The 19,813-nt window shown below is 34.9% G+C and overlaps 1 protein-coding gene across 5 annotated transcripts in view; it reads right to left on the reverse strand.

The window, feature by feature from the left end:
- Positions 1-19,813, reverse strand: part of PCDH7 (protocadherin 7) — a 448,326-nt gene that overhangs the window by 372,333 nt on the left and 56,180 nt on the right. Inside the window, exon 2 of one of the 5 annotated variants that reach the window (XM_060148384.1) lies at positions 14,759-16,604. The exons of the other annotated variants lie outside the window; for them this stretch is intronic. Coding sequence (XP_060004367.1) covers positions 16,527-16,604 — 78 coding nt within the window. The 3' untranslated portion in view covers positions 14,759-16,526. Of the gene's footprint in view, positions 1-14,758; positions 16,605-19,813 lie in introns of those variants that run through there. 5 annotated transcript variants of the gene reach the window in all.

Here is a 19,813-nt window from a genome sequence, read left to right on the forward strand (position 1 = left end):
GCTTGTAGACCATTTTGGAAGATCAGATTTTATTCTCATTGTAATGGAAAGACACTGGCAGATTTTAAACAGGGAAAAGACATGTTTGCATTTGCACTTTAGAAATAACACTCTAGGGGTATTGCAGGGAGCGTAGTAGAATCAGAGACACAGCAGATGTTGGTGGCTTGGATTACGATTTAGACAAGAAGGTCATGAAAAATGGTCAGATTTGGTATAAATTTTTGATGTGAAGGTAATAGAAATTACTGAGGGATTGGGGTGGCATATAAGGGAAAAGAGCAAAAGATGATCTCAGGGGTTTTCCTCTAAAAAGAAAGTGAGTGGATATCAGTACTATTCACTCACATGAGGAAGATTTATGACGATGGCAAACTGAGGTATATGAGGAAAAAACTCAATGGTTCTACTTTTACTCTGTTATGTTTGTGATAATAATAACTAGCAATTACTGAGCACTTATTCTGTGCCAAGTATACCTCTATACACTTGTATATTTAATTTTTTATATCTTTTACCTAATCCTCCCAAGAACCCCATGAATTAGTTCTTATTATCATTCTCATTTTAGAGATTAAGAAAACTAAATTACACAGAAACTAACACATCATTGTAAAGCAATTATACCCCAATAAAGATGTTAAAAAATATTAAAACTAAAAAAAAAAGAAAACTAAATTACAGAGAGATTTGCCCTAGTCAGCCAGTTAATAGAGTCATGGAGAATCTGATGCCAGAACCTGCTGCATGGCCACTGGGTACTACTGCCTTTACCAGCGGAAAAGCTGAATAGGTAGTTGTATTGAGTATGGAGCCCAGGTGAGAAGCCTGGGATGGTGATACATAAAAACAAAATCCTGGGGCACCACATGACTCAGATATTTAGTAGAAGCAGCATAGGAGACTAAGAAGATGTAGTCAGCAATGGAGAGGAAAACCAAGTGAAGATGGTGATAAGAAGTGTTTCAGGGAGAGGGAGTGAACAACCACTCAAATGCCAACATTTTAGACAAGGAGACAGAACTGACCACTGAATTTAGATTTCATTATGTTCTAGAACACTGTAAAACACAGTAATCATCTTCCTATCTCAGGGTAAAGAGGAAGAGGGACATTCTCTTGCACTTCCCCTCCTAATTCTGAGACACTGTTTTATTATCTCAGTTCAATAAGCCCTATGTCTACAAAACCCAAACAATCAATCAAACCATCTGTCTTCTAAATCTTGTCATCAACAAGTACTTCATCAATTCACTAGAATAATTTGGCAGCTGGCTTGTTTGTTTTTTCATTTTTGGGGTTTTTTTCTTCTATCACTTATCACTATCCTAGATGACTTGGATGACTCATTCATCTATTTAGCTTCAAAATTCTTTGGCCCCTATATTCAGTGGCCGACACTCCCACTCAGCTTTGGCAATCCATACCCATAGATACAAAATAAATTGTTTCTAAACAAAAAGTGTTCTATTGTACTATCCAGAATTGTGAAATTCTCTTTTCTCATTCCCATCCCACTCAGGCCCACAAAAATTCCTCGTAGGCATCAAAGGCTGATGCTCTTTCCTGGCTTGACTGTCATCTCTTCCTAACTGTGATCCCCCGATAACACACTTTCAGGAGTGCAATTGATTCTCCCATTCTTTGACCTTCTCTCACAGCGGCCTTGCCAATCCCATTACCAAATCAATCCTACCATCTGTTTGCTCTCCTCCTCCTCCTGGGCTGCCAAGAGTTACTGAGAAAATTGAATAACCGTGCTGATTGACTCTGCTACAAATTTATGATTTCCGATGTCAGCTGAACTCTCAGAGCTGCTTAGCAGCCCTATTACTCATTCCTACTTGGCTGGTCTTCCCATTCCACACAGCAGCTGTTCCCACCACACCCTCCTCAGATCCCCCACTCTCACCCTCACTCCCCTCAACCTCAACACATGGTTTCACCTCCTACTACTGAGAACATTGGGACTATCAAGCATGAACCCCCTCCACTTCCCTCCTCTATGTCTCCAAATTTATTGGTATCTTTACTCACTGGGACTTCACTTTGCATCTAAGAAGAAGAATCCTTATTCTCTTGTTCATCTGACCTTTTGATTCCACTGTTCCTGCCTCTGCCAAGATCTTGTTTCATCAATGTGCTTTCTCTTTTCCGTTCAACCTCTAACCTTCTTTCAACATACAAACCTACCTGAATTTTCCTATTTTGTAAAAAAAAGATCTTTCTTCCCCTCTTCCACCGTCAAGTTGCTGTTTTCTTTTCCTTCCTACAAAGATTCTTGGCAAAGGACCTTGCATTCAATGGCTCTGCTTACTTAAACTGGCTCCATAAAATCTGGTGTAATCTTAGCTGGCTACCATGCTGATGAAACTATTCGAAATGCTACACAAAGGACGCTTTTCTCACTCTTCAGTTTTCTTGATCTGAATGCTGGGAGTTTGGCTTTAATATGAATACATTTACTTACTAACTGTTTCAATTTGGGAAAGCCATTTAAAGTCCATAAGATTTAGTGCCCTCCTATGTAAATTGCGGATGTATGGGTCACTTTTAAGGATACCTCAGGGTCCTTTGAGGAAATTACTTTCACCCACTGAATTTAGTCTGGTAAAACTGTTATTCAAAGTGTGTTGCCCTTCTTGTCAACCAAAAGGTTGACAGGTTACCCCAAAAGGCTATTTCAGCATTCCCTCTCTGGAGTCTGAATAGTGAGCTTGAAAGGAACAGTTTACCAACCCCTGCTAACCTCTGAATTGACTTCTACCCTCTGGAGCTGGAATGGACCTTTCTCTTTCCTGAGCATGTTTATCCTCCGCTAGCACTTTGTGAGCCCCATCTGTTAGTTCCAAAAGCCATCTTCAGTCTAAAATGCTAAATTGTAAACTTGGTTTCTATTGCTTGAAAATAAATTTTATTATTAGGGTTAAATGAGCTCATCTGTGTAATATTTTTAGTGCAAAGTTTAGTGACTAAAAAAAAAAGTTTAGTGACTAGTAAAAGTTAAGTCAATTTTTGCTATTATTATTGTTTTTGATATTGTTATTATTAGGACATCTATGAGCAGAAACACTTTCCATTTTTTCCAGCTTTTCATCGCAGTTTTCTTCAGATTCTACATATACTTCTTTTATGGTGTCTTCCCCACATCTCAACAAGATTGGTCCTTTGCCATCTTCTGTTTTTACACTCTCTGTGAACTCCCTAGGGAGCTCATATACTTGACTGGAGTCAGCTATCACTAAATGTAGATGAACTGTTTAATTCTTTCTTTTCCCAAGCTTAATCTCCTACATTTCAAATTCCACTTTCTTATTAAAATGCTCAAAACTAAAATCTAAAACAAAATTATTTTCCATTCCTCTCCTCTCTTCCCCAACCTCCAGTCATCTGCCAAACATTTTACATCCATCTGTCCATATACCTCTTGATCTGTCTCCAAAGTCGTGGCATCAGAATCACATGATCAGACTTTATCAGACTATCCGAGTTCCCTAACAAGTATCCCTTTCTCTAGTACTTTTACTATAAACTGCCCTCCATTCTTCCCACAAAGCCATCATTCTAAACCAAGTATTGCATTATACCCCTGCTTGAAAACTTGCAGTAACTTCCACATGTTCACAAGATAAACCCAAACTCCTAATCATAAAATTCAAGGCTCCTCTTGAGCTGAATCTACTTAATCTTTCCAGTTCATATCTAGTCACTCTTCCCATGTTCCCTATACTCTAACCAAACTGGATGATGTGTCTTTTACCAAATAAATGATTAATTTTGATGCTTTCATTATTCTGCTCATGATTTCTTCTCCAGTTGAAATGCCTTTCTTCCCTCCTTAGTGTAAATAAACTTAATTTATTGTAAGGTTCAACGCAAAAGCTTCTTGTATTATTCCCAAATGACTTCACTTTCCCTCTTTATCTCTTTTGCCCTATAGCACTTGTAACACATCTGACCCTCTTGGTAACTAGTTCCTTAAAAGCACAGATGGCATCTTTCCCACATTTATATTCCCAGACTCAAGCACAGTCTCTGGGCTAAAGTGGTATTCAGTAATTATTTTTGAGTAATTGTTTCTCTCTGGTGACTCAGAATAGAAAAATACATTCTGAAATATATATGTACATATATGAATATATATGAATAATATATATGGACATATATATGAATATGTGAAACAGACATATGGAGAAAATATATATTTCAAAATATTTATTATATATCTAAATATGTATATTTAGATATATGTGTATGTGCATCCAATATAATCCAGAACTTTTATACTCCATTTGTTAATGCTTCAGCAGTCAATACATGACTCAACACTGACATTAGTATTCCCGACATACTTCACTTATGATATCAAGAAAAGTTACATTCAGAATCGGCAAATCAAGCATTGAGAAAATTCTACGTTATATACAATGAATGGTAAGATATTCTGACAATATGGTATATCACAGATTGTAGCTTTTCATAATAATATTAGTAAGACAATCTGGATTTCTAAGTTAATTTTTAAAAGAAAACATTTAAGTCTTTCAATTAGAGAAGACGTGGTGAACTGCCAATCCATGGATAACAGCAACATTAAAGGCATGATGGTATTCCCTCTGAAACCTACCAAACACAATACAAATTCCAAACAAAATTACAATCTTTTGTTTAAACAATTATATTAAAAAGCATACTGAATATGATTTATACAGGATTTTGCATAAATTTTATGACAAAGTATAAAACAGGCATTTTGAAAATTGCACATCGAGAATGTGGATATTTATCTATAGAACTGTGGCTTAAATACTTTGCATACATAGGATATGTGCAATGTCTGCATTATATGAATATTAAGAATAATTTCAGCAACACAGAATAACTTTACAGGACATCTTTGCTGGAAAATTTAACAATGTTAGTAACACATATTAATCATTATTCATAGACCAGGGGTTCTAAATTCTTGAAACACTAGATAGCCCATGGCATACTGTAGTCCCATTCAGCTCTAACAGATTGAAGCTACATTTCCTTGGTTGCAAGTCAAAGATCACACAGAAAACATCCAGGCAGAAAGCATCTAGTCTAATAGAATATGTATCTTTTAATTGGAATTAAAGGTGAAAAAAAGAGAGAAAAAAAAGAGTAACTCTGCAGGCTGTGCCTTCAGTATTGATGATCCTTAAAAATTCCACTGTTACATAACTGCCAGAACAGTCTCACTACAAATGAAATCCTATGAATTGTTTTATTTTTTCAAAAGAAAACAGTGAGCCTTATAAACAGCAGGACTGTGAAAGCCATATCTGCATTATCTGTGGCAGTAATTCTTTTTTTTAAAACCATGACACACAAAAGCAAGCAAAAACCACTGAAAATGATATGCTGCAAGGTCAAAATAAAAATACTTTTGGGTAAAGTGTGAAATAATAATCAGCTTATAGCTTGAGGAGTGAGTTCAGACAATGATAGAGGTAGAAACGGGATGGCATCGATTTGATGAGCAATGATTTTTAGCCTTCAGCCTCAAGATAGTCTCCAAGCATGACTTGAGATCGAGATCACAGCTTAACATCAAGGAAAGTCTTTTTTGAGAGTCAGTATTACAGCAAAAGAATTTTATATTTAAATGATGCTTTCTATCTATATCTCAGCATCATATAGATTTGCCAAATCATCACACATAAACATTTTAAGTTGGACTGAACTCCACGTTTAAAGAATAGTTTCAAGTCTATGGATTTTAGAAACCATGCATTTATATGTATTTCTTTTATTATTAACTATTCTAATTCCTCTAGAATAAGTCTAGAATAAGGAAATAAGTCTCTAGAGCAGAGCAGTGTATTGGTGCCAAGAAATGACCAAAGAGAGCTGTTGTCTCTACTACTTCTTATTCCACATAAAGTGTGGCCACTAATGGCATAGAATTCCAAGTCTAAGAGAAATATGTCTCCGTTAAGGCACAATCCAGATTCCTTTAGGGTTATTTGTTTCTTCCCTCTCTGGAGCTTTGTTCCCACTGCTTTGAGAGTTATTGCCCTAGCAAATCAAGGCCTCCACTGCCCTGTACTTAAAGACCTCTGCTGTCTGACTCCCATTTCTCCCAGGATCAAGTTGAATCTCCTTCACATGAAATCTAATGCCATTTACATCTTGATCTATTTCCCAGTCTCCTTTTATATCATCCTGCCTTGGCATCTACTTGTCCTCCACCAGACCCCTTACTCTTGGTACCATGTAGTTATCACATCTGGATAATATAGTTATCTTGGTAATAACAGAATTTCTGCAATAGAGTAGATCCCGAGTAACACACAGAGTGTACATGACGTATGATATTTATGTATATAAACAGGTGCACATCACCCCAACTGTTACCCAGTAGTTAATTCTTTATAGGAATATGACATCCACTGCACCTAATCTATTGTAGCAATGCAATAAATATTTATTGAATAACTATTTATACATTACATTGAATGCCCTAAAATCACAAAAAAATCCCCTTTATAGCAACAAATGAATTCAATCACTGTTTAATAAGCATCTACTAACTTACCATAAGCAAGGCACTTTGCTAAGAACTGGGTGGAGACAGCAAATATGATTCAGGCTTGGATCTTCCCAGTGAAGAGATTATGGAGTAATAATAAAATAATACATATATTCACTTACATGCACAAAAAGATTCCATCATTAAAGTTAGGAAGCTCCAGGTAACATAAAATCACACAGATAAAATGACTTAACATTAACACTCACGACCTGGTAATCAGAAACAGCTTATAAAAGAAGAATCATGGAAGGTAGGATTCACTCATGTAAAATTAGAAGACAGATTTGCTGGAGGAGATAACAGTATAGGTTAAGATAAACTGGTAGGAAAGTGTGAAGTAGGTAAAGTCACTAGAAATTTACCAAGCTTAACAGAAGCATCGAGTTCATGAAAAGAATGAAAAGTATAAATGGGAAAGGGAGATCAGAGTCAGAGGAATATGATTCTAAATTAAGAAATTGGAAATGTATTAATTAGAAGTGATCAGGCGCTAAATGTTCCTGAGCATGGCCTAAGAAGAAGCAAGTTGTTCTGTCCTTGCAAGATTTGGGGGTGGCAATGTATGGGATACTTTAGCCTTCGGTGTAATATCTAAATCCATTATGTATACTTTGTACACAACTTTAATAGCAGTTCAATCATGCTCTCCATACCTAGCCATGATCTATTTTATCTCACAGTCTTGATCACTGGCCACTAGCACATACAAAAAAAGCACGAGAAAGCTTTCTTTATTTAACACATATTTTTATGATCCAATATTGCTAGATGACACAGTAAGTGGAGTAACTTCTAATAACAGTCATCAGGGCATATCAGTTTCAAGTTCAACTAAACAGCAAGTAATGGTGACAACTGGAGGATGGTGCTAAGCCTTACAAACCTCTACGTGAAAAGTAGTCAATAAAACAAGTTAATAGAAAAATTACTGCAAACTATTTCAAGAAAACTGAAAGAAAACATTCCTCACAGTTAAACAAAACTGAATGGCAACACACATGATGCAGCAATAGCTGAAAAGAACATGTCACAGTATAAAAGGTGCTCCCCACAATTACGACAGTGATTAACATAATTAATCACTTAATTTATTTTGATTAATATAACTCCAAATATTCGAAGAAAATGAAAGTGAGAATATGAGCTTACCAAATTACCCTGTTGAAGTCTACTAGAAATAAATAAATAAACCTGTTAGATATTTCACCATTGTTTGTTTTAATGAGTAGTTTCTAAATGTTAAGAGACTCATGGAAACAGCTCAAAGTATCCATTGATAATTGATCATGTTTTATAATATTCTCATTTATAAATATTACCATGTTTTATAAGCACGTTTGTATGTTCTAAATAATCCCCAAAATACCTTTCCAAGACATACTAAACAGCAAGCTTATTTGTAAAGTTTGTTTGGTCCACACCAAAAAACAATTCTAAAATCAAGTTTAAATTCGTGTAAGGGTTTAAGGAAATAAGGGTTTAAAGTCAGGCATATCTGAAGTTCGAATCTCAAACTAACTCATGACCAGTGTTTTTGGTGTAAAACAAATTTGCCTATTTTTAATAGCAGATAGCACTCAGAGACACCTACTATATGGCGGGCACTATTGTGAATTGTGTTCAAAGTGCTTCTGGAATCTTAGCTCAACTAGTGAATAGCTACATGACTGGTGTCAATTTCTGAGCTTTTCTTTAATAATAGCTGTTATTTATACATTCTCACCGCATGCCAGGCATGGCCATAAGTGGTATATATCAACTTATATTAACCCATTATATGACATATAACATATAGCATACTAATTCATGCACTTTTCCTAATATTACCATAAGACTTCTATTATCTTCATTTAAATACATGACAGGTTAAGTAGCTTGCCCAAAGTCTCAAAGACTGGTCCATAATCAATGCTCTAAACACTTCATCTTTTAATTCATGAATTATATATACCTTTAAGTCATATATTTTCACAGGAACCCCAAGAAAGGACAAAATACAGCAGTTCAAATACTTAGTAAATGTATTTAAACTGAAAGATCACTCACAGATCAGATCGTTATCAGGTAACTATCAGACCAAAAATTAAATTGCAACATTCTGATCATCTGAAGATGTAATAACAACTAAAAAGAAAGAAGCTTAAGAATCACACATCTTCGTCTTCATCCTAGCACAAATGTTTACTGAATTGTTTTTATCACAAGTTCCATTGTCCTTATTTTAGAAAATAGAACTTCTAATTGATTATATACTATCAATTAAAGATCCACAATTTTTATATACTTCCTATACCATTTGCCAAAAATTTCTGCTACGTGATAAGGGAGCAATTTGAATTGATGTGTTAGACAAGGGAAAGAGGCAGGGGGAAAAAATTGCTTTTTTCTCTTTATAAGGTTTTGTATAACAGTGTCTTTAGATTTCTATAAATATTCAGTTCTGTGTACAATATAATATCTGTGAGCAACATAATAACCAAAGTTACATTCCAAGTGGCATTCATACCTTAACTGCCAAAGGAGACTACAGAATAATTTTTGAAAGAAAAAAAAAAGCCCTCTGGACCTACTGTAGTATGCAAACTCAACGGAAATGAATAGCCTAATGATATATCCATGAGGAGGTAGCCAAGAGTTCAGTGATTGGGAAAGAAAACTTGACAAAATCTAGGTATATTAGTCATATCCTCAAAATATTTTATTTCTTTGCAAGTTCTGAATTGTCAACAGTGTAAAATGAAGAGAAAAGTACCTCCAGAAGGTTTGCTGTATTATATGGCTCAATATTCATAACTAATACGGCCATTCTATTGTTGTAAAAAGGCAGAACCAACCAGCTGGCAGATGACTGTCTTTGGCTCGGCAGAAACTTCCATTTCATGTGATAAAGTCAAACACACACAATATGAATATGTTCTCATTGGGGAGGGAAGGAGGTATGAGAGACCCCTTTCATGTCATTTATTTTATAAATTATTTCTAAGATGCATATTTGTTTTTCCTCAGGCCTGTCCAAAAGCAGAGTTCCATTGTCCCTTTCCAAAATGCAGTCATTTGTAAGTCATTTCAATGGCCCTTAATAGAATCCTATCAATCACATTATACTTTCAAAAATATGATCACCCTAATACATATGTTTTATCTCAAAATCGTAAACGGAACTTCTTTTTTATCGAAGTGTATCCTTTAGTCATTTACTTGTCATTTACTTGTGGTCACTTGGAACTTAAAATGTACTTCAGTTAACACTTGCACATATTTGATAGGCTTTTAATTCATGGATGGAAGTATTTCATACCATAAAAATTCTTTTAAAAAATTTGTTCTGGATTCAGAAAAAAAAAAGCATATGTATGTTCTCTTCTTTTAAAATAAAGAATTAGTTTAAATTCTGGTAGCATATGATACAACCATCAACAATTCTAAAGCTTTCTTTTTTTCTTTTTTCATTGTCTCCATTACACCCACTGGGAGTACAATGGCTTAGGCCACAACATGACACATCATGCTAATTAAACTGCCAATTAACTGGTATAAGAAATATATTGCATGAAATAGATTGCTGTATTACTTTGTTTTAACTTTTGTGTCATTTCAACTTGGTAACCACTAATTTAGAATCCTCTAATCATGCTCTTTCATCCAAATGTTAATCTCAGATGGCACGAGCACATGATTGCTGGGGAGCCCCAGAGTAAGATACGTACTGCATTTCTTCCTAGTATTAAAAATGGTTTATTGAAAGATTAAAAGATCCTGTGTCTACAGATTCCTGGTATTCATTTGAATACAACCTCTTTTAATGTAGTACTAATAGCAAGACATCCTCAAAAACATGTTCTCAAACATCATCTAAATAGTGAGGCATTTGCTTGACAAGTCATCATAGGATTATGAAAAAGTCTCATGTAATAAATTGTTTCCTTAATATTATCAGTGTTTTCCTTAACAATTTTTTTTTCAATTACATGACTTTACCAATCAAGTTTCAATTTTGGGTTCCAAAAAATGGCAGATTTATTAGTAAATATGCAGGGGTTTTAAAGTCAACTGGCAGAAAGTTAGACTATGCTATATCCACTTGAAATGTGTTATCGGGAAGCAGCCAGTTTCTGATCCTTCTGGAATGCATATACCAAATGTCTGCTGCTTTCATGAGACTGACACATAGGGGAGAAAAAGTCCTTGCTGATCCGCCTTTTAACAGCTAGACACAGAGAGAAGAAGAAAGATTAGAGACTAAGGTCCCCTTCAGCTGCGACTGAGATAGAATTTTCACTGACAAAAATGGGAAGTGGCAATTAAAAAACAGGCTGAGCTGTACCTGATCTCAGAACTCCAATCTCTTAAAATCGGAAATGTTCATTTTTCCCCAAACATCTAAGGATAGAGTCTAGAAAGATATTCATTTTTAATCACATTAATTTTAACTTCTCATTAGAAATTCACAAAAAGCAGCATAAGATAGGTTATTATAGAGGTATTAACATCCACAAAAATACAGAGTAGCCAACTTTTTCATAAAAAGTGTAAAAATTACTGAAACGCATGGTCTAATAAAAATCTGTAGTTGGCTTCGTTTTTTTTTCAGATGCTCAGATGCTAAACTGTGATATGAACTTAAAATATAACTTTCTCATGTTTTCACCAGCAATGCTATGCGTTCCCAAAAATGCAGAGCCACTTCTGAGGCCTACATTTTCCACAGTCACAATTGTTAGTCAATATATTTCATCTAAAAAGTAGTTTCAAATAGGCAAAACTGAGCATTTTCAGTGGTTGTTTATTTGTTTTTTCCACTCCAATATGCTTACTTAACCAATAACTATGTTTAAAATGAAAGCCACTGGCTTCCTTTATAGTAAATATGATCCAATTCAATTCAGCAAGTATTTATTTTGTTTATATTTCATACAGTCAAATCTTATCATCCAATAAATGCAGCACTATTTTCTGCCTAATGAAGGACTTTGAAAATAAAGCCCTAATCATATAGAATAGATCTTTATTAAATACTTGCAAAGAATAACAACGACTTATTTATGGATTGGTTGTCATAATCAGCATTACCCTTAGTTTTTATGATAACCTGACATAGCTCTCATTCTTAAGCTTCACAATTTTTAAGCTACTAATAATGAGAAAAAACTGTATTCCCTTATGATTGTGGATAAAATGATCTCCAAAAATTGTTCTTTAACCTTTTGGAAACTTTCGTCATTGGATCATGACAAAGGTTTGATTTCAGCTTTCACAATTTCCTTTCACTTGTCTATGCCTGAAAGAATTACAGAGCTCCCAGATTTGAACTCTAGCAGATCAGAAACTGATGCATTTTCCCTGGAGAACCCGGACCTGCACAATTTTTCTGAATTTCACACCAGAGCATATGGAGAATACTGAGGGCTTGTCATTACACTTTTCTGTAAGGTGCCTTTTATTTCACTTTTGCCGGTGATACTGAGTTTATTTTGGCCCATGAACATATCAGTCAACAGCCACCTCACTCTATTCATGTCAATTATAAAAACAACACTAAGAAAATTAATAATTACCAGTGTTTACTGAGCTTTTGTTATGTCATACTCACTTTGCCTGGCTAAATCTCATTAAATCATCACAACTAATTTATGAGATAGATACTGTTTTTAACTTCATATTACATATGAAGAAATGGAAGCAGAGAGATGTTATTTGTTCAAAGGTCACATCATTTATGTGTGTGAACCACGTTTCAAACCTAGGCTGCCTGGATTCCAGACCTTGAACTCTTAACCACGGTGATAGTCCATCATTTAGCATATGGCATTGTAATAATTAGCCTGCGTGGCTGGAATTCCCATTAAACTGGGAGCTCTCCTGATTCAAAGAATGCAGCTGCCATTTTCCTCAGTCCACCCAGATTCCAGCAGCAAAGTCCTCATTTAAAAAAAAAAAATTGATGCAAATAGTCCATATTTATATTAATATATTTTAAGCATGCAAAGCAAGTTAAGTTAGAGAAAAATTTCTCTTCTTCCCTGTATACAGTATTTAGAACAGACCTTTTTATCACAGATTCCACCTTTATATAATATTTCAGTGAGCTAGAACTTTTGAATACCTTTCACATCTAAGTCATGCATTCTGAATTGGCCTCACTCAGACTAATAGATATGTGATCTAGGGAACCACAAAATTTACCTCTGCACCCACAAATAGTTCCAGAACCTATCTTGAACCCCCATCTATAATAGTGTTTGGCATGAAGGCTCTGTGGCCCACCTGTTGAGTGCAGCCTCAGAAACCAGACTGGCAGAGCTCAATGCTCAGCACTACCTCCTGCTAATTCTGTAGCTTTGCAAATTTACCAAAACCCTCTGTTCCTCATTTTCCTCATCTGTAAAATGGGTGTCATGACAATAATAGTATCTACCTCATGAGGTTGATATAAATATTAAATAGTGCAATTAATATATCATCTACACAGAGTTGACTCTCGGTAACCTAAGTTTAAAAAATTATCAGCGAAATATGAAAATCTGTTCAGCTAAATTATATTTACCAAAACAGAGAGGTAGAATAATAGCAGTTAAAAAAATAACAAGAACTAAAACCAAAAGCATGCATTTTAATTCCCAATAATATTTTAATTTTCTTTTATATCTTGGCAAAAGTTTTACCCATGTGCATCCAATCTGATGAATTCTGGACATAACTTTTCAATTGGTAATTCTCATTCATGGTTGCTCCACTGCACTATATAGCCATTTATCTTGAGCCAAGTGCAGTCTCCCCTTGCTCCCCCACTTTTTTTCCCAAATGGATAGAGGCACGAGGCAAGGGTAGAAGTTTTATTTAGAAATAGTGGGACTTAGGAGAAGCTTGGTAGGTGGAAGCCTGCAAGTCTCCTATCTAAATTTCTAATCTTGTAAAACAAAGACTAGATTGACAACATTAAATTTTATTATCAAAATCAGTTCCATAAATGGCCAGAAATTCACCTAAATGAAAGAAAATTCAGTGTGACCAATTCTCTAAATATGTATCCCTGAAGATTATCCACACCATCTTTGTGATATTGAAAGTGACACTATTTTGCAAGTCAGTATACTGCAATGAAAAAAAATCCAAATGATACGTATGATTTCATTTTGCTTCCCACTGTTTCTCTGACCTTTCCCAGTTGGAGTAGTAGCAGGAAACTAAAATAAAAGTACTGTTTTTCTGTGTGAGGCACTTTGTGACTAAAAATTAATCGTGAAATTATAACAGCTGCAAGACTCCTCTGCCTGTTGCTTCTCCTACGCAGAGAATTACTATTAGATGAAAGAGCCTACAGCAATAAACATCAGGGGCTAGTGTTTCCTTCTCCTCTGAACCCAACCAGGCTGATCCAAGTACAGAAATGCCTTTGAAGTTACGGGGACCTTCATGTGCTGATCAATCCTTGGGGGGTAAAGAGCAAGAAAAACTGGTTCTAGCACTTTAATATATTCTGCCAGGGAATGCATTCAACTCAGGGTAGTCCAAAAACATTTCCTCTGTTACAAATTGAGTGATTTTGTACTTGGGTGCTGCTTGGTTCAATTAACTTAGAGGGAGGTATTGATCCCCGACGTGATTATTTGTACCTCAGTACATATTTCTATTAAGTCAAACTAAGGTTGGAGCAGCAAAAAATATAAATTCATATTTTTCCTTGGCCCTAAGGTGTATGTTGAGATTTGGGTCAGTTTTAGTGGAAAACAGCATATGATTCTCTTAATATGGATGATCAGTATTGATTATTGATATAATCAGTGTCCCATAGCACACTGTTAATATTTCTAAGTTATCAAAACCTAAGAATTAAGTTTACTTATCAAGAGTCAAGAATTTAAATGATCTTAAAACTGATAGTGCAGTCCAAACCCATCATTTATGGATGAGAAATCTAAGCACCTGAAAACTCAAAAAATGTATCCTTTGAGGTCTGGCTGTTTAACAGCAGGGTAAAATTTGGCATCAAGACTCCTGACCCCATTCAGGGTGCTTATCTCCAAACATTCTCTAATTTATCTCTGTCAAACCTTTCCTCTTTATCTTAAGTAGCTAAGCTCTTCACTTTCAAATTGTAAAGATGCAGAGAACGCGTAGTTTAAAAAACCAGCAACATGAATATATTACACGTCCCATTATGTTTTAAGAGACTATTAAAATAAAAAAATACAGACATTTTATAAAGTAGCCTTTTTTATTATTTTGGTCACAGAAAAATATTCAATACAATAGAATTATACAGTTTGTAGACTTATAATTTATTATAATAGCATAAATAAAGACAAAAATCCCTGCAATAATATAGATAGGGTACCAGCTTCAGTTGATTGTCACGTAGAAAGAAAAGGTAAAAATTTCAACTATAAAGTTAAAGGGTAAGATAAAGAGAAATGAATACAAATACCAGAGAACAATAGTTTCAAAATTATTATGGCACATGGTGACCTCAAAAAATATGTCAATCTGTTTTAAATACTTACTATTTTTCTATGTTAATATATGATCACTTGTTATATAATTTACACTGAAGAAAAATGGGGAAAAAACATATGTAACTTATTGGTAGGTTAAAAAGTTATAGTTAGACCACAAATATTTCCCCAGTCTCATCTATTCTAAGAGAATCTGTGATTCACATTCTCTGTCACTGAGTGGAGACCTTAAGGAATATAGTATGACTTTCCAACTGTCTTCAAACTGATTTCACAAGAGCCTACTCTTTATTATTTCCAGACAGTGGTACCATTTTAATTTAAATGGCTCAATTGCATTAAATATCATACTTAATTGGAGAACCTTTGCAGTAGTCATTCTATCTTCAGAATTGTTTCCTTTGTGAATAATAATTTTTAATAATGATCATGGCACATACGAAATGGCTTAAGACGGTTTACTCACCTCTTTACATTCTAGGTAACAAACCAAAGTGCAAATGTCAATCATTAAATTTTACCTCCTCCCACTTATACACACACACACAAATGCATACGTATACACTCACACCCATACAAAAATTATACTTTATACAGTATCTTCAGTAGAGTAAGTAACTATAATGCAAAGAGGTGCTTCCTGCATGCAATTCATTTTTAACAAAATCTAAAAAGCCCTCCTCTGCATACATAAATGCATAGGACCACAAATTTTAAAAGCCAGTTTCCTATTAAATAATGGCCATACATTCCTTTAACACTTACAGAGTTTACCCTAAATTCAATCAGAAATTGTGTAAAGTATCTGTGAGATATATTGTGAGCTTCTACTTTTACATCATAATAAATTATGTTTCAACAAGTATCAGACTGACCTGAATTTTATTTTCTCTCATGTCCACTAGTTTCTCACTTTCCCTGATTGGCAGTAGTATTTCTTCTTTGTGCCTTATGAAATAGCCTTGAACAATCTAATTTTCGCGGAATTCAGTCCTGAGGTATATCCTTCCATTTTCTTTGTTGATCTAGCACAGCCTCAGGTGATTTCTACATAATGCATCCAATTAGTTCAAGCAAGACAAATGAAATCACATCTATATTAATCTCCACCTTATTAACCATAAACAGTAACAGGATACAGATCTCCATTCTTTGCTTGAGTCCATTCAAGTGCAAACTGAAGGAAAGGGATTTTCTGTTATTTTCATACTCTTGAGTATGATGATATTTCATTCTGTTTCTGCACAGTAATTGATAAGATTGCAAAACCTCTCTCACATCCCTTCTTTATTCCGTATGAGAGCTTGATTTTCTTTTTCAGTTGGTTGCAAATTATAGTTTGATTCCTTTTTGCAGAGATTGTAATTTAAAGCCATTTTTGTTTTCTTCAAAATCAGAGCTTCATTTTAATCAGCTAGTGGTCCTGCCCCTTGGGAATCGATTTCTTTTTACACAAGACAAATCCAGGTCTATTACGATCCAACACATTGAGTTGGAACATTACATGTATTTCACTTACGAGCACATACATTCATTTTACACGATTCCTCAATGTGGCCAGGGGGTTTCGTGGTCTGCACTGTATCCACCTATAAAAAATACAAAAATATATGTCTGCTTTACAGGGATGTGAGTAGGGTTTTGCTAGCCTAGTTCCAAAGTTTGGATGCACATCTTGGCTGATAGTATTCTTTCCTTCTTTAAGATGTATTTGCAGTGGCCATAACCTCTTTCAGAAGTCATGGAGACATAACTGTTCTAGCTACAATTAACAACCCTGGGGCACCTAGATCAATACTGCTGGCTAATCGCTTGGATGTTATCTCTGACAAGAGATATTTGCATGGTAAAAGAAACATTGAATTAATTGTTTTTCAGGCTTCAAGTATTTGAAGGCTATGAAATGTCACCCGGAGAGGGGCTGTCAGGAGAGGGGGTATTGCTGGCTTTATTTATACTATAAATACAAAGAAGAATGAAATGGTAATTCTGTTGTCACTGCTTTTACAATGTACTGTCCCTAAGATCTCTGGGAGGTGAGCTTGATCTGAATGTTCACACCCTTCAAAGTAGCTTTCTAGTCTCTAAATGCAATCATTAGATAGCTCACTGTCTACAGAAATCTGAGCAATTTACACACTATCAACAAATGGTCTGCTAATCTCTGGTCAAGGATGAATTACTCTCCCCTTCAAAGTCATGACCATAAGAAGGCAATGTTTTCCACGAATGAAAGTGATGATAATACTCCTTCAAAACGTTTTGGTGCTAATGTGAGTTTTAAATAGTGCTGAATATTTATCTCTCTGAACTTGAACCTGACGAATAGGCTGGTTTCTGCTCTGAGTGCCAAAAAGTACACAGAATATTGTTTCCAGTTTGATGGTGCAGTTGATGTCAGGAAAACCTTTAGTGAGTTTGAATATTGCCAAAAAGATAATGAATCACTTCCATAAAATAAAATAAAAGTGCTACAGTTCACTACCAAAAGAATTAGAATATTTTAAGAATTAAAAAATATATATATTGCACCTAATTTCCAATGTCACAGTGCATCAGCAAATGAGTCAAAGTTAAAAAGAAATAAATGATTTCTTTCACTGAATAATCAACTAACTCACATTTGAAAATAAACGGTATAAGAAAAGGTAATGTCTAATTTAAAAATTGTTTATATTCAAGAGCATAAAGTGTTTAAAAATTGCTCTGACTGCAGATTATCCATATTAGCTGTATAAAATTAAGCAGCTTTAAAATGTCTTAATTTATTAAATTAATTTTTACCTTTTCTTAGAAATAAAAAGAACATTTTTTTTCTTTCTCTAGCAGGTCTAAAAGTTAACATAACTTGGGATATTTTATGGCCAATTACACACAGAGGACAAGTTTACCGAGGAATCTATGATAAGTGAGTGTTCATGATTTAAGTTGTAAGTTTAAGATGGACAAAGTTTATCTGATTTTACACAAACCAAACACTACACGTCATTTAAAAACTGCTTATACAAAGGTGAAAGCTAAATATTTAAAAGTTTGAGATATTGTTTTTTATTCCCAAACCAACTACAGTGATGTAGCCATAATGCACACCTAGACTACATTAGATCTTCCTGTTAGGTACTGTGTGCGTGTGTGTGTGTGTGTGTGTGTGTGTGTGTGTGTGTGTGTGTGTACAAATGAATAACTTCACAAAAGTAGTTGAATACTTGATAAATAGTTAAATAGTTAAATAATAAATAAATAATAAATAGTTAAATACTTGATAAGTGCTGTGGCTATAAATATGTGTATATATATTTTCAATAAATGAATAAATAAGTAAAACAATAAAAACAGGAAATCAGAGGTGTCAAAGTGTTTAATTTTCTATTTTCAAGACCTTACATACTTTTAACTTAAAAGCATATCCAAGAATTAGAATGCATTTATGTAATACGGTCACCATACTGCCACTCAGCATAATGAAATCCTCTTATTAAAATGTTATTGAAAAATAGACCTCTCTCATTTCACAAATTAACTATGTAAAGGCAGGTTTCACATTTTTGTGGTTTTAAGTTTTGATGCACAGAACAAAAGCATCTGTGTAATAATATTCACCTGTCACTGAAGCCAAGAAAAATGGATTCTTTCCTCACCATTAAAGATTCATGTTTAAAAACCAAAGTGCATACCTCAAATCACTTATTGAGCTCAAGCAGAACTACTTAGGAATCATCATTCTGAAACCAATCATTGGTGAGGGTCAGGGTAGAAATGGATGTTACCAGGATGTGTTTGTTTTGATTTTAATCAGCTAATTAAAATGGCCCTGGAAACAATTTTCAGATCACTGCCACTGAGGAGATAGGCTCTAGTAAATCAGACCAAACCAATCTTTCAGTGAGGTCCTATTCTGTTGAGGATGTATAGACACAGCTTTTGTCTTCCCCTGTCAGCCATTCTCCTCAGTTTCTTCTATCACCTAGGCAACAAGCCACACACACACACACACACACACACACACACACACACACACACACGAGAGAGGGAGAGAGAGAGAGAGAGAGAGAGAGAGAGAGAGAGAGAGAGAGAGAGAGAGGGAGAGAGGGAGAGAGGGAGAGAGGGAGAGAGGGAGAGAGGGAGAGAGGGAGAGAGGGAGAGAGGGAGAGAGGGAGAGAGGGAGAGAGGGAGAGAGGGAGAGAGGGAGAGAGAGAGAGAGAGAGAGAGAGAGGGAGGGAGGGAGGGAGGGAGGGAGGGAGGGAGGGAGGGAGGGGAGACAGTAAGACGAAACCAAGCCATTCCTGGAGCACGTTTTACCAGGCCATCTTTGTATCTCACTCAGTTTCCATTTCCTAACCAAAGAGACTGAAATAAGCTGGGAATTTAATTATCAAAAATTATCAATAAAAAGTTAACTTATAAAAGCTTTGTTCTTCTTTTCCAGACTTCCCTGGCCAACAACTGGTGACTAGTGCTAGGAGAGGGAAGCTGAATCATGCAGAGAATAGGAAAAGAATTCATATTTAGGTGTAAGAAACATGAACACTCACACAAAGGAATAGACACACTCTTAATAATTCTGAAAAAACTTCCAAACCATAAATAAGGAAATATATATATTTTGAAAGGAACATGTATCTAGTTTGAACTTATTTTTATTAGGTATGCTTCAAAACTAAATCACACACCTATGTAACTAGTAGAGATTAAGTACAAGGGTGTGTTGAATGTGTTTCCATATAATTGGCAATATGTAAAAGGATTCTATGACTATTCATTGTTTTTTTTCTCTGACTGATGTTAAAATCTAGGGAAA

This window comes from Lagenorhynchus albirostris, chromosome 4, assembly GCF_949774975.1.
Source record: "Lagenorhynchus albirostris chromosome 4, mLagAlb1.1, whole genome shotgun sequence".
NCBI lineage: Eukaryota > Metazoa > Chordata > Mammalia > Artiodactyla > Delphinidae > Lagenorhynchus > Lagenorhynchus albirostris.